This window comes from Thunnus thynnus, chromosome 15 (genome assembly GCF_963924715.1).
Source record: "Thunnus thynnus chromosome 15, fThuThy2.1, whole genome shotgun sequence".
In the NCBI taxonomy this organism is placed as follows: domain Eukaryota; kingdom Metazoa; phylum Chordata; class Actinopteri; order Scombriformes; family Scombridae; genus Thunnus; species Thunnus thynnus.
In genome coordinates, this window is record NC_089531.1 from 27,289,699 (window position 1) to 27,303,666 (window position 13,968).

The window sequence follows — 13,968 nt, forward strand, 5'->3', positions numbered from 1 at the left end:
GATGAAAGATTGCTAATGGCTAGTCTGGATGCAATTTTGACTTTCTATTTGGCTCTGTTTTGGTCTCCACCAACTCATGAGGGATATATCAGGCTCTGAAACTGCTAAATGCTCCCATATGGTCACCAGCGATTCACTAAATTGTCATGGTGCTGGACATGTAGGGTACAGCGGGGTTTATCAGCACTTGGCAGAAAACAGCTGCTGGAAGTGAAGCTGATGAGAGCCAGAAAACCAAAACGATGAGCTAAAAGAAGCTAAAAGGCTTCATAGAGCTGAGTGGAACTGCAGAGTTGGGTGATAATGTCTGTGGGTTCATCCCTCTTAGTGAAACCTCTCACATTACACACAATCATTTGATCCATTGTTGATATAAAATGATTGGTCGGCACAGCTTTAATTAAAGTGTAGCTGAGGAATGATTGAGAGAAGAATAAGAACTCATAGTCAGTGACTATAATTTTGTTGAATTTATTTTACTACTCTGCATCTCAGCTAAACTTCACAGCCAGACAAATTCACATCTGCCTGTGTTCTGGAGGTGGAGGGGATTCCAGTGCCAGATCTGGGGCTCTGCTGTTGTGAGCTGGCCTGACATATGGACTTCCCACAGGAGGTCGGACAGGGCTGGCTGCTGAGCTTGGGCTTGATGAAGAACTCCTGGGTGGAGTGGTCCTCTGCTGTTCCTGTAATGAGGCTATGATGTGGTACAGTGGAGTAATGAGCTGGCGTAGCCTGTGGATATCAGTCCTAGATGTACGCAGGCACTTTTCCAGCTGCTGCACTTTTCCAATCCACATCTTGAACACACACACATACACACAGCATGTCAGCACTTGAAATATATTTGTCATTTTGATACAAATATGTATTTTGTATATAATAAAAATAATAGTCATGGACTTTCTTACATGTTTGGACCACTCCAGGATGACAGAGTTAGCCAGGGGCCCCTCGACACTCCCATCCCGCCTCATGTACACCTTCCCTTGGTCAGTCTGATAGAGGGTTGGCTCATTGAAAGCTGGAGGTGCTCTGAAAGTGAGGCACAGCACTTTGAAGCAGTGTTCCTCCACCCCAGGTTTTACCACAGGTAGGAACCGCAGGCTGTACTGGTGGGGAAGGAGAGGAGGATGGATGAGCCTCACACTCCTGTCCACCTGCAGGCGAGTCTTGTCCTCCTCTTCATGGCTGAAGTACAGACCACGAACCATTCCGCTGTCATTCACCCCGACCACCAGACTGCCTCCCCCGCTGTTCAGGAAGGCACTTGCGTAGACACAAACGTGTTGGCAGAAATTATGCTGCATGTAACTTCCTGAAGGAAGGAAGTTTCATGTTTATGTTTGGTTCTGTCTCTGACCCCCATGGTCTTCATCACCTTTTATCTTACTTAAAATTGAATGGAGTGCATGACACAATCATCACTTGCAACATTTTTTTTTTCTAAAACAGCAATTTAGTGAATTTTAAAAACTCAATAGGACAGGAATAAGTTGAGCAAATTCAATTTAACTATTAAATAATGCACAGCTGCAAATACATTTATACAGAGCGCTAATGAACAAATCATTCACAAATGTAAACACACAATATCAATCAGTAATATTCATGCTGTAGATTTTCTCTTTCCAGCTTCTCAAATGTGAGGATGTGACACCCCTCATATTTTCTAACGTTGTTAATTGAATATTTCTAAGTTTTGAAGACTGTTGGTCGGAAAAAAACGAGGCATTTGAAGACATCAGCTTGGTCTTTGGGAAATTGTAATCATCATTTTTCACTATTGTCTGACATTTTCCAGCCCCATCTACCACCCAAGGCCTAACAATTTTAACAGGATATAACTTGTCAGCTGTTGTAATATTACCTCCACCGACTTTGAACTCAATGTTGCGGGTCTCATTGCCAATGTGAGCCCCATAGTAGAGCCACTGGCAACTGGTGATGTCCTGTTCACTAATAGACTGGGTGTCATAGAGAGAAGGAACAAAATAGACTGGGTCAGTGAAGCAGGTCAGTGAAGTGTCATATTGTTACAAACTGAAATCATTACAATCATATAGTGGATTCATCTCTATGTCATCAAGGTCATTGGTAGAGGCCGTTTGGAAGCCAGTACCAATATCAATACATGAAATAAATGTATATGAGCTAATATTCATACATACAGTAACAAAAAATACATAACATAAAACATTTTGTGATAAATATATGTCTGAGTAAATATATTTTACAGTTGAACAAAACACTTTATGACAGTAATATAAATTTTGAACACTAAACATCACTAAAATTATTTTAAATTATTAAATAAAAACATAAAATTCTATAAAAGATTAATTGAGAAGTCAAATATTCATAAAAATGCAGCCACTAAAATATTTCTTGCTGTTTACAATTTTTGTTTTTTTTGCATTTGTGCCAACATTCACACTCATATCTATTTATGTGTGACACAATATCAGCTGATGTTATTAGCCTGTCAATGTATCCTTCCAGCTCTAGTGATTCTTGGTGACTCTGATCTCACCTGTGGTGATGTTATCTGTTGACCAGTCTGGATTTGAGCTGCACTGTCGCTGCTTTGCTGTGTGCTCTGTGGCTGAAGGGTGGAACGCCCAGAGCGTCTCTTCTTTTTAGGCCGTTTGGAGCCCCTCAGTCTCATTCTCCCTTTAAAGCCAAAACGTTTCCATGTCCAGGCACGATTGGCTCTGTTCCTTTTACTTTTCTTAGCTCTACTGGCAACTGTTGAGCGAACAGATTGGTTTGATTGTAGCAGACCGGTCCTTACATGAGCTGATGTGGAAGGAGTCGAGGAGGCAGAGGTCTGTACATCACTCCTCGTACCTGGGTTCATCCTCCTGCTCCACTTGCAGGGTTCTGGGCTTTTGTGTCGCTGATGCATTATGCTGTGAATAACAAAAAAGCTGCTTGACAATACAGCAGAACAATAACTTAGAAAGCTCTGTATTTTACAGGTCGCCACATGTGAGTTTTTAGACAAACAGTAAGTTGTCTGGAAGTCTAGAAGCTTATTGTGTGTGATTCAGCATAAGATACACAGTGTGAGATGATAATAAGGGGGCGTCAGTGTGCTAAATAGATAAATGAACACGAGGAGGCTTGATAAATCATCAAGTCAAGGCTGATCAAAACAATGATCAATCAAAGCCACGAGGCATGGCGAGGGAGCAGTGCTGGCACTAGGCTGATGATGACAAAGTTTATGAGTGTGTGCAGCTATACAGCAATGTACAGTTGAGCATCTTACCTTTTCCTGCTACGCTGGTGAAAGTCAACCTGTTAGTGTCCCTCTAAACTGTGGATGATCATTTTGAACAGAAAAAGCAGTTTTTACGCACAATATGTGTATTGTTGGAAACATCATCTGTATTAACATCATATACTAACAAGAAGCTATTGGATAATGTGTACAGCACAAAAAAATGAGGAAAAAAGTGTGTAGTTACCCTTTAAGGTGGGTCTTCTTGTTTTAAGGAGGACCACAATATACTAAAGCAAAATGTATTTAAAACATTTGTTATTTCAGTTGCTACAGTGTTTAAATGATGCATATTCCAAAGTAAATTTGCAAATTAAATTTAAAAAAAAACAATTTGTGTTTAGATTTGTGTATTCCAAGAGAGGAGGTTGGTTTCCAGACAGATATAAAAGATGCAACGTGTCATAATGACCTGCCATTCTGGGATGGAACCATATGGCAGCCATCTTTCCTGGGTCCAGTTTCCAAACTTGCTGGAATTGGAACCTATGGTGTCAGAGGCTTATGTTGTCTTTATAATCCTTGTATATTTCTACCAATACACCAATACTGTTTTTCATTAAAAGTAATGAGTGTAAGACAGCTGTGCCTACTTAATATGTAAGAACTGTCTTTGGTATTCTGAATGGCTAATATACTATATTAAACAATATCTTATGTTGAAATCCTAAATAAAATTCTGTATTTTGGCCTGTATTGACAGGCAATTACAATCATAGACACAAGAGAGAAGCTACTGTAATATATTAATATATTGATTAATTTCATAAATTATACTTAAGGAAAGCTCTCTCTCTCTCTCTCTCTCTCTCCCTCTCTGTCACACACTCACACACACATACACACACACATACATGGCAAATACTTCCTGTTTTGCTGTTTTGTTTTGTTTTCTCAGTTAACAGGCATGGGGTTTGTTTTGATAATAAGAGGAGAGGCTGAAGAATCTTGCTAACTGTAAATAAGGAGTTATTTTTGTTGATAAAGCAAGTTTTGCCTTCAGCAGAACTCCTGATGGACTCCTCGCAATTGTCTATTATGCTCATCACATAAAAATATGGATATTAAATTTATGATGATAATACGGACAAATTGCAGGAATTTAGCAAAATTGCAAGCTTGTATGTTTACTTTACAGTTGACTGACAGCTGCTTAGTGGTCAAATGTTAGGGTGATATTGATACCTTTGTTATAACTATGTTAGTTATCTTTATTCTCTCGTGTTGTTTTGAATGTTTTTGGCTTTCATTTGATTGATAAGGTATTAAAAATAGGGTAGGACTAGAAAAGTTCTTTACTTCATCCTACGCCCTTTTAGAACACTGAATGGTTATTATTGTTTACTGAAAGTTTGCTGTTATTTTTATTTGTTTTGTTTTGCTGCCTATATGTTTTATTTTGTCATTTTAATATATTTGAAATAAAAAAATAATCATTCAATCAATAACATTACTAAACGTTATCTCTGACCTCTAAGTTAGCATAGCTAGCATTAAAACAAGGTTTGCTGGCTATATATCTGTTTAGCTAACAGATCAATGCTGAGAGCTAGCATTCAGCAATAACTTTGACTTAGAACTTAGTTACTTAGTTACTTGGTGACTTAACATTAGTTGATGTTAGTTACCTAGTTCACTAACTTTTATAATGACTGACGGGTACAAAGTTGACCCACATGTTAAAAAAACCTCTCATCTACTCTATATTGACAGCCTCCCTGGTCTCTGTGGTCCTTTTGGTAAAGCAGTTATGTGCTGCACAGCTGACAACCACAGTTGTTGCTAATAGGAGATGATTGTAAACAATACCCACGTAAGATGGTGGACAGTTATCCCATGATTTATGACATAATGTTGCATCTAGTGTTCTTTATCTATGTTTCCAGAGCTCAAGTTTAAATATAATGAAGATGTCATGTGTATTCTACTTTGTGCACAGTACTTGATGGGTAATTGTACACACACTGAAGGGACCCAGAGTGTTATTTACAGAGAAATGGAATTTAGCCACATTTCTTAAAGTTCATCTCTTTTTCCATGCCATTTACTGACTAAATAGTGGAATGTACACAAGCACATCCTCACTGACTGAGTAAGTGGAGCAGAACGCTGAGCACAAATACAGTCTGTTGTGAAGCTGTTACACTATACCTGTAGTGGTGCTCATTCCACATTATAAAACATCAGAAGAGCAGTATAAGCACATTGTGAGTGCATGATAATTACTGTAATCAGAACATAATATCATAAACACAATATGTAAGAGTGTTGTGGCTACAGTTCTATTTTAGTCAATGAGATGTTGTTAAATAGCCACTTGAGGTCAGTGTTGTTCTAAGTTAAGAGCCATGTTTTCCCCTGGTTGTGTTGATGTCCTGAATCTGAGGTCAACACATAGGAGCCCAGCAAATGACCTCAGTGAAGAAAGGCCATGTGCTGCTTCAGCCTGAGATGATCAAGAACTGAGTAGATAATATGATCCTAAGTGTAAGCAGTGCCAATCTGCTGATGCCTGAAACAAAGGCTCTCTGAAGATCCGTGTCAAGGCAGTGGTTTCTATGCAATTCAAACACAATGGAAAAAGACATTTTGCAGAGTAAACCAGCAGTCATTGTAACATGAACATGAAACTGAAATATTCAGAGGAAATGCTGTAGCAGAGAGCTGCTGGAGGGCAGAAATGGATTACACCAAATGGTTTCATGTCAATTTTGTGTTCATGTAAATAGGATTTCAAGCCAAGTCTTCCATATGGGAAGACTGGCTTTGTTTGTATTTTTTAATTCTTAAACTGGAATCATTTCTAGTGAAGGAAATCATACAGTGAGTAACTATTTTTTTAGTGGAACCTCCTCGAGAAGAGTCTTATTTAAATGGTAACTACTAGGGCCGTAGCTTTACTGAGGTCACACATGTAAATCTCCAGACACGTCACCTAACCTCCCTCATGTTATATGTATATACAGTTTTAATTTCTTAGATAGATGTAGGACTACAACTGCTGATTATTCTCATGATCAATTCATCTGTTGATTATTTTCTTATCTATTGACTGTCCCCTAGGCCCCCTCCCTCATTGTTTCATCTGTCAAGCTTTCTGTTCTCACATGGCACATACCACTGGAAATTCTTAGTAAATTTTGTGACAATGGGCCCAACATTTCAGAAGTGCACAAAATGCTTCTCATATCATAGCCAGCGACCACATACTTTTGATTTTTTTATTATTTCCGACGTATTCCTTTTAAAACAAGACTCTTGTAAAAGTGGTCTTAGAGATTATGGCTGGCAATTTTCTGTATTTTTCCTATTGTCAATAAATCTCATGTGCAGATCCAAACCAACAATGAACTCATCCTACTTACAAGTATTGTGCGTGTATCCAAAGCCTGATATATCTTATTCCTTTGTGCTGTAGATCTTCGTTGTTGTCCAAAAACTATTAAAAACACATCAATGAGCCACACTGTTGCATTGAGTGACATGTTCCCTCACCACAAAGAGTTTTGGGCATGTAAGTTTGTTTAGAAATGGATCCCAAGACTAATAGCAGCAATTTTCACTCTCCAGAGAGTAGTTCCGTGTACATTAAATTTTTCAAAAAGTCAAGCGGTTGTGATATGTAGCACAACAAGCTAGCCAGCTCTGTAACCGGAATAGTGTTCTAACATAACCCTGTTTGGCTACTTAGTTCATTCCTCTTACTTTCAAACCCTTTTCACGTTGCAAGAGAACATGCTTTTAGGATGAGGAATAACTGATGTGTCTGGCAAAGTAATGCTTTCACATGTAGCTTAAACTGAACAGCACAGAGCTGCTAACGTTAGCCTAAACACTGATATAGCATCTAGGACTGGCTTCTACTCAGTGAGGAAATACAATGGTTGTGCTAATAATATACTGAGCTTTTTCTAACATCACCTTTAACCCATAAACTAATTTAGTTAGTTAATGATGTGCTCCGTGTAAAGTAATGTTCAATACTGTAGGTAGTAGCCTATGCTAGATAGCCAGGTGTGCTAATGTTTTCAGCTTAGGTTAGAGCAGGCAAACACACAATTGTTCCTTACACCTTTGCTTTTGCTCTAATGCTTTAAATGCTGATTATCTCTCACACTACAGTACCATGTACACCACTTCAACATGTGGCGAAATCCACAGCTTGACAAACCTGCAATGCATAGTTACAGTTGCTAAGCTATTATTGGACAATTACTGCTAGAGGGAGGTGTCAAGCAAACAGTCAATTAATCATTTAGTTCATAAAATGTCGGAGAATAGTGAAAGATGCCCATCATAGTTCCCCAAAACCCAAGTTTTCTGTTAATTGACTAATCAATTCATAGTTTTTAGCACTAGATCTGTTCGCAACAATAGCAGACTGTAATTATGGTGGGTGTAGACATAAATAGCCACTTCACAGGGAATGTGAGGAGTGACTGTGAGGTCTTGGGACTCGGTAAGTTAGCTGACTCGGTGTGCCCCGGGGAGAGGAGAGTCATTGACCCGTGGCCAGTCTTCCTCTTGCAGCAGTGCACCTCGCATATTATCACCCAAGTGAGTCATCAACGGCACGTCAACATTGCTGAGGTTCTTCATGCCAATCTTCCTATTGCTTTTTTAATCCCCCAGCGTGCCTTGTTTGAGCGATTGCCTCCCTCCCCCCCACACCCCCTTCTTTCTCTTTCACTCTCTTTTGCTTTATATCTCTCACCCCTCTCCCCCCAAACACGCACACACTCGCCATCCTCCCCTGCATGCTTCCATCACATTCTGCTGAAAAATTTGGAGGTCTGCCAACGGTGTTACATTGCTGCTGTGTGTGAATGTGGCAAGTGTGTATGTGTTTGTGTGTGTGTGTGCGTGTGTGTGTGCGTGTAGGACTGTGCTTTGCATGAGCGTGCACAAGCGAGTGCGTGTGCAGATGCAAGATGTGATGTGTGTATGTTCACCACTTTTAAGGACACAGTGTTTTTCGCGAACATGTGAATTCAATTGACGACTGAAGGGAGGAATCACAGCGAGGAGTATGTGTGTGCAAGCATGTGTGTGTCTGGACAAATGGATGAATGGGCAACTAGGTTCATTGCTTTAAGGGCCTGGTTTGTGTGTATGTGTGTGTGTTTGCAGAGTGAATGTGTTGAAAAGAGTGAAAGAATGCGAGAAAAAGAGGTATTGGATGGGTGTTGTCTTACAAGCAACAACAGCACATTGCAGAAAGAGGCATTTTCAACCGATTTATTAATCCTTTTAGGCAATGTTCCCTGTTCAGAAATGCAAATTGAATCAATCTGAGTCTGACTTTTAAGACTTTCAAGTGGGATTTAATTAGAAGCCGAGGCGCACAGTTTTAATGAGAGAGGGGGTGGAGAGAGAAGGAGAGACAGAGAGAGAGGGAGAAAACGGGGGAGAAGGAGGGGAGGTGGTGTTTTAATGCTATTCCTATGGGATCAGGGTGAAGGACACATAAACCCGGCGCTGACGGCTTTCTTAAAAGAAGAAATTCCATCGTTCCATCCGGCCATCTGTCCATCCGTCCCCGCTGCCCTTCACCTTCGACTCGGCTGTTTACGCCCAGGGACGTGTTGGTGGTCGGGGTCTGTTTGGTGACACTAAACAATACCCCATCCAGTCCAAAACCGTACATCGCCCTCAGCAGAAAAATCACCCCACTTCCTCTGCCAGTGGTACAGCTCTTCTGCAATCTCCATCTCTGAATCCTTTGTCCTTTTGTGTTGCTGTTATTTACTCCAACACCATTTCTTTTCTCCTCCTCCTCCTCCTTCCTCTATTCCTCGCTGAGATTCTCTAACCCTCCTCATCATCCTCCCATCATTTTCCGAGCCCTAAGCTGGCTGAGCCTCCCAAAGCCATCAGGTCTGATTGTCTGATCTCGAGGCGTCGAGTCCACCGGCTGAAATGAAAAATGAGGATTCCTCTCAGCCTCTATTTTTATTCTGTTTTCATTCTCTCTTTCATTCGTCTCTCCTCAGTCCCCCCTTTTTTTCTTTTCCCACCTCTCTTTCACACTCTCTATCACGCCTCCCCCTCACACACACACACACACACACACGCACGCACACACACACACCTCCGTTGGTTCTTTCACTCGGGTTTCTTCACCTTTTGTGGCCTTCCTCACGCCTGCCAATCTCACCCCATTCCTCCTCTCATTTCTGTTCATTTCTGCCCTCCAGTCCTCCGCTGGGTTGACTGGCAGCTGCACTGGCACGGGAACACGTGAAGGCAGCTGAGAAAGAGCAGGAGGCAGAAATCATTGTTGTGTATTGTACCATTTCATGACAGTGGTCAGAGTTCTTTAAAAAAAAAGATTTTTCTCTAATTCCACCGGCCTGTTAAGCTTATTTTTGTTGATCAGATATTGTGTCTTTCAATTTACTGTGACCTTGCAAATGATAATTACAGCCCCAGAATCATTACAATGCCCTTCGAGATCAGTGATGCTTTATGGTAATGTTATTATTTCCTCAGTCTCAAGTAGTGTAACAAATCTATTTCTTGATCCCTTCTAAATATCAATTGAATTATCCAAAAACTAAATCCCTACTGATCCCACAATCTGTTTTCTAGTTGTCCTCTTATGTGAAGCTTGATTCTATGAGAAATGGCAGTAAATATGACTCTCTCTAGGTGGAAGTAACTCTGCGACTTTGATTTTACTGAGCAAAGAATTGGTGAGAACAGCGATCAATCACAGGGGAGACAACTGGCTCATGACTAATTTGTGAAGGGAAGAGAGGATGTAGTGATAAACTACAGGGTGTCATGGAAAAATATGTGGTGTTATGAATTACTTTTCCCTCGGAAAAGATGAGTAATGGCCTATTAAGACATTTTTTGAGTTAAGAAACAAACTCTAATTGCATTACAGCGGAATATAAAGACAGGATTTCACATCTGAACTCTTTGGAAACCTCCCTGCAGGCTTAAACATATCTGAACATATTTATTTATTAAAAAATAAATCAGTCTGTTATCTATCTCTGATAGTATGGACATTATGCATATGTATATAATACATGTACGACAATGAGTCAACAATGATTCATAATTTAATTAATTTATGAAGCAAAGGTGCCAATGATTATCTTCCAGCTTCCCAAATGTGAGGATTTGCAGGATTTTCTTTGTTTTATATTATTAAATGTAATATCTCTTGATGTGTTGGTCTCTGGAAAATTATGTTGGACATTTGTCACTTGTTTTTGACATTTGACAAAAGGGAGAGTAATTGTTAACTGTAGCTGTAAGCCTTATTGGCACAAATATGAAACAAATATTTATTCTGGAAATTAAATTTGAAAAAGTATATTTCGTTCTATATTCAATGACTAGACAATGAAATGTTCACAACATCAGATATTCTTTTTGTGGAGAAAGTCTACAGAGAGTGCTGCATTCCAGGTTGTTTGTAGCTTTAATGTTGTTAGGCTAGCGAGTTTCTTCCAGTTTGTTTATAGTGAGTGTGTTAGAGTCAGTCAGCCCTAAAAGTGTTTGGTTAGCTCATTTTAACCTGCAGGAGTCTCTGAAGTGTTTGTCTGCCACGGAGGAAATAAACTCATGATGAGTGAAAACAAGTCAAAGCGTCTTCCGACGTCTTTACGTCTGCCAATTACCACTGTCACAGATGATGAGGAGCTCAAAAAGACAGGCAGTCTGAAAAATGCTAACTGCCAGAGAACATAATTTTGACCTCTGTGAGTGTGTGAGTATGTGATTATAGTGTGATGTATATTAAGCCTTTTTCCAAAAGCAGGTGTTGGAGAAGAGGGGGTCGTCTTATAATTAGGGTTGCCTTATATTTGGGCCAATATGGTATATTGTAGATCAATACTAAACTGATACTGAAAACCCATTACCTGATCTTATCCTAATGAATGATTTTGATGATATTTCTTGCAAGTATGCATAATGTCTTATTATTAAGTTTAGATTTAAAGCTGCAATAACTAATTTTTTGACCACTTGAGGTCAGCAGAACAACCTGTAAATACAACATCTGATATATTAGATAGTTAGTTTATTAGATATATTATTAAAGTTGTCATGGCTTAACATGTAAGCAAACACTTACCTATTTACATATCCAGCAGACACAAAAAATAATTCGTTTGGAGTTGTGTTTCCTGCCACTTGATGAATGTAAGTCCAATATTCACTCTCCTTTTAGCTTTGGCTAACAAGGGTGACACTGGTTGTCACCTTTGATTGGTTAAACCTATGCCATCACGTTAACCATGATGTCATTAAAACAGACAGGATAGGAGCAACTTCAGGCTCAGAGGTGGCTGACAGCCAAGCCAAAATGTTGTCAGGGGCCCCCAGAAAGCATCGCTCCTGTGCTGGTTTGGTGGCAAGGTGAGGCAGGGTGAGGCTGCCAGGTGTCAGCGTGGTAGATGAGCTGGTGGTGTGTAAGGCGTTAGGTGATGGAGTGTGTGAGGTCCGGTCTATCGCTGTCATTAATAACCCAGACAGGCCTGCCAGCACCTTGGAGCCTTGCTCCCATACATAACCCTCAGAGCAGCCGCCAGGGCCCCTACACTGGCCCCTGAGGAGGCACACATACACACATCGGCCAACTAGTCTGACTACTGATGGTAACATGATAGAGAGGAGTCATGTGTACTGTGAGGAATAGTGCTACACCTGGAGTGAAAAAAATGTCTCAGCAGTAACACAAGAGGTTATGGTCTCAGATGTTCTTACATATTTTTCCTTCCCATCTCCAGGTCCATTCACCCGAGACAGACAAAAGAATAAAATATGTGAAGGAGCCTGGCAGAAGTGTCTGCTCTTGTCTTTGTCACAAAGCAACACTTCCTTTTCCGCCGTTGCACCCATGGTGAGAGTAACTCTTTAAAATCAAGATGCAGTACGTACACAACATTCTACGTCAATTTGGCATTTGTTTCGCTTTGGTCTCTTGACAGTTAAATCTTATTTCACGCATCTGCTCTTAGCATCGGAATGCTTGAACACTATTCAGGTCTCAGTGAACTCAAACGACCCAGCCTTTGGAGTTGTGAAACCTCTTTTTTCATTTATAGACGAAAGTAAAGATATGGCAGAGAAGAAGATGGACATCCAGAGGGGAAGAGGGGATGAAGAGCTTCTTCATGGTTCTATAGCTCTTATTGATCTGTGAATCTACCCACATAGACTTATTTTGCCAGATATCAGTTTCGATCACTGGGCAGCTTCTACACTTTCTCCCTCTCTGCCTTTGAACATAGCCAAGCACCTGTCCTTCAACATATCTATAGGCAGGGGGGAAACAGAAGGAGTGAGAAAGTGAATGAAAGAGGTGGAAGGAATTGGTTTATAGCAAATGAAAAGGGGGAAAAGAGTGTGAAGGTGGAGTAAAAGAGACAAGAGGGCAACAGAGGAATGACAGCATGGCTGTGTGTTTGTGCGGGAGGGAAGGGTCCCCTCCAGTGGAGATGGGGAGATAAAGAAAGAGATGGATAGGAGAGGAGAGAGGAGGAGAGAGGGAGAGGCTTTAATGAATTAATGACTGTTCTCACAACTAGATGCCTCCTCTCTCTGGCTCAGACGCAGCCGATGAAATAATAAATAAACACATGAATAAGTGAAGAGGCCTGGATGAGACGGCACTCCGGAGGGGGAGAAGATGGGAGGGGGTAGGGGGGCTGAAGGGTGGTTTGAGGGGGGAAGAGGGGTGTTAAGGCGGATAGGCACGCGGTGAGCCTCTCTGGTGATTTGCTCCAACATCAAGCAGCTGGAGGTTACTGAAAAATTTAGCGATGCGCGGGGAGCCGGTGAATGCTAATAGCGTAGACTGACTCGACCCCCCCATCCCTCTATCCTCCACCAACTCACTCCAATGCACTCCGACCACCTTCAGTCTCCGGTGACCTTGCTCGACGGCGAGATGGAGTGGCCACCGGCATGCTAACGAGACACTGACTCTGGGTTTACAGGGTTGCCAGACGCTGCAGGGCGCTAGGAGGGCAAGTAGGGGCATCCAAATGACATGTTAGCATGGCCGGGGCCTGGATAGAGATGGGCAGGGTGCCACTCATCCAGGCCAACGAGGTCTATCAGATTATATTAGGGAGAGAAAATGATTCAAGAAGAAGGGTGTTAATGAGGACTGTTGGACTTGAATACAACTTCCAAAAGCACACAAAACACATAGACTCGCTAATGTGGCTCAAATAATCATCCAGTTACAGAAGTCCAATGTAGATTTAGTAAAATTCAAGTCAAAACAACAAATTAAAGGATAATTACAGTTTATTACAACTCGGGTCCTATTTTCATAGTGTGAAGATAAACCGATACATATCGGAAAAATTGATACAAGAGTCGGAGATTCAGCTACATCGATATATAATTACAGATCTGACACAAATTCTGCATGAAACTTGGAGGAAAAAAATCAATATAGCTGTCAAAAGTTAGCTCGCCTCTATCCCCTATAACAGACCTGCTTCAAGCCGTTCATAACATTCCCACACTGAAAGAAATGTCGTGTTCACTGTCTGAAATCTTAACATTGTATTAGCAGTCTTCAAAACACGACGTTGATTTAGAAAATATGATGTGTGCTTTTTTTTTTTTACAGACACATAGCACCATATTAAAAACAGCAAAGTCAGAAGGATGACACCCAGCCAGCAGCATCTTGTGAAAAATTT

General features: G+C 40.8%; 1 protein-coding gene across 2 annotated transcripts; it reads right to left on the reverse strand.

Moving 5' to 3' along the window:
- Nucleotides 1-455: 455 nt before the first annotated feature.
- Nucleotides 456-3,580, reverse strand: LOC137198378 (schlafen-like protein 1). 2 transcript variants are annotated; one of them, XM_067612166.1, is made up of 7 exons: nucleotides 3,474-3,580; nucleotides 3,275-3,322; nucleotides 2,851-2,912; nucleotides 2,534-2,748; nucleotides 1,871-1,967; nucleotides 912-1,318; nucleotides 456-800 (listed from the first exon to the last, which is right to left on the reverse strand). In XM_067612166.1, exons 3-7 carry the CDS (start codon nucleotides 2,906-2,908, stop codon nucleotides 519-521), a joined length of 1,059 nt encoding a protein of 352 aa, XP_067468267.1. In that variant the 5' UTR covers nucleotides 2,909-2,912; nucleotides 3,275-3,322; nucleotides 3,474-3,580; the 3' UTR covers nucleotides 456-518. The 2 variants fall into 2 exon arrangements, with proteins under 2 accessions (XP_067468267.1, XP_067468266.1); XM_067612165.1 differs by having other exon boundaries at nucleotides 2,534-2,912; nucleotides 3,474-3,579.
- Nucleotides 3,581-13,968: the final 10,388 nt, after the last annotated feature.

What these genes read in the sequence shown, in the direction of transcription:
- LOC137198378 (XM_067612165.1), bottom strand. Translation starts at nt 2,908, where the DNA reads ATGCATCAGCGACACAAAAGCCCAGAACCCTGCAAGTGGAGCAGGAGG. An exon ending in AACAGATAACATCACCACAG is followed by an intron (nt 1,968 to 2,533) that starts GTGAGATCAGAG and finishes TATGACACCCAG; the next exon opens with TCTATTAGTGAACAGGACAT. An exon ending in TCCTGGAGTGGTCCAAACAT is followed by an intron (nt 801 to 911) that starts GTAAGAAAGTCC and finishes TGTGTGTTCAAG; the next exon opens with ATGTGGATTGGAAAAGTGCA.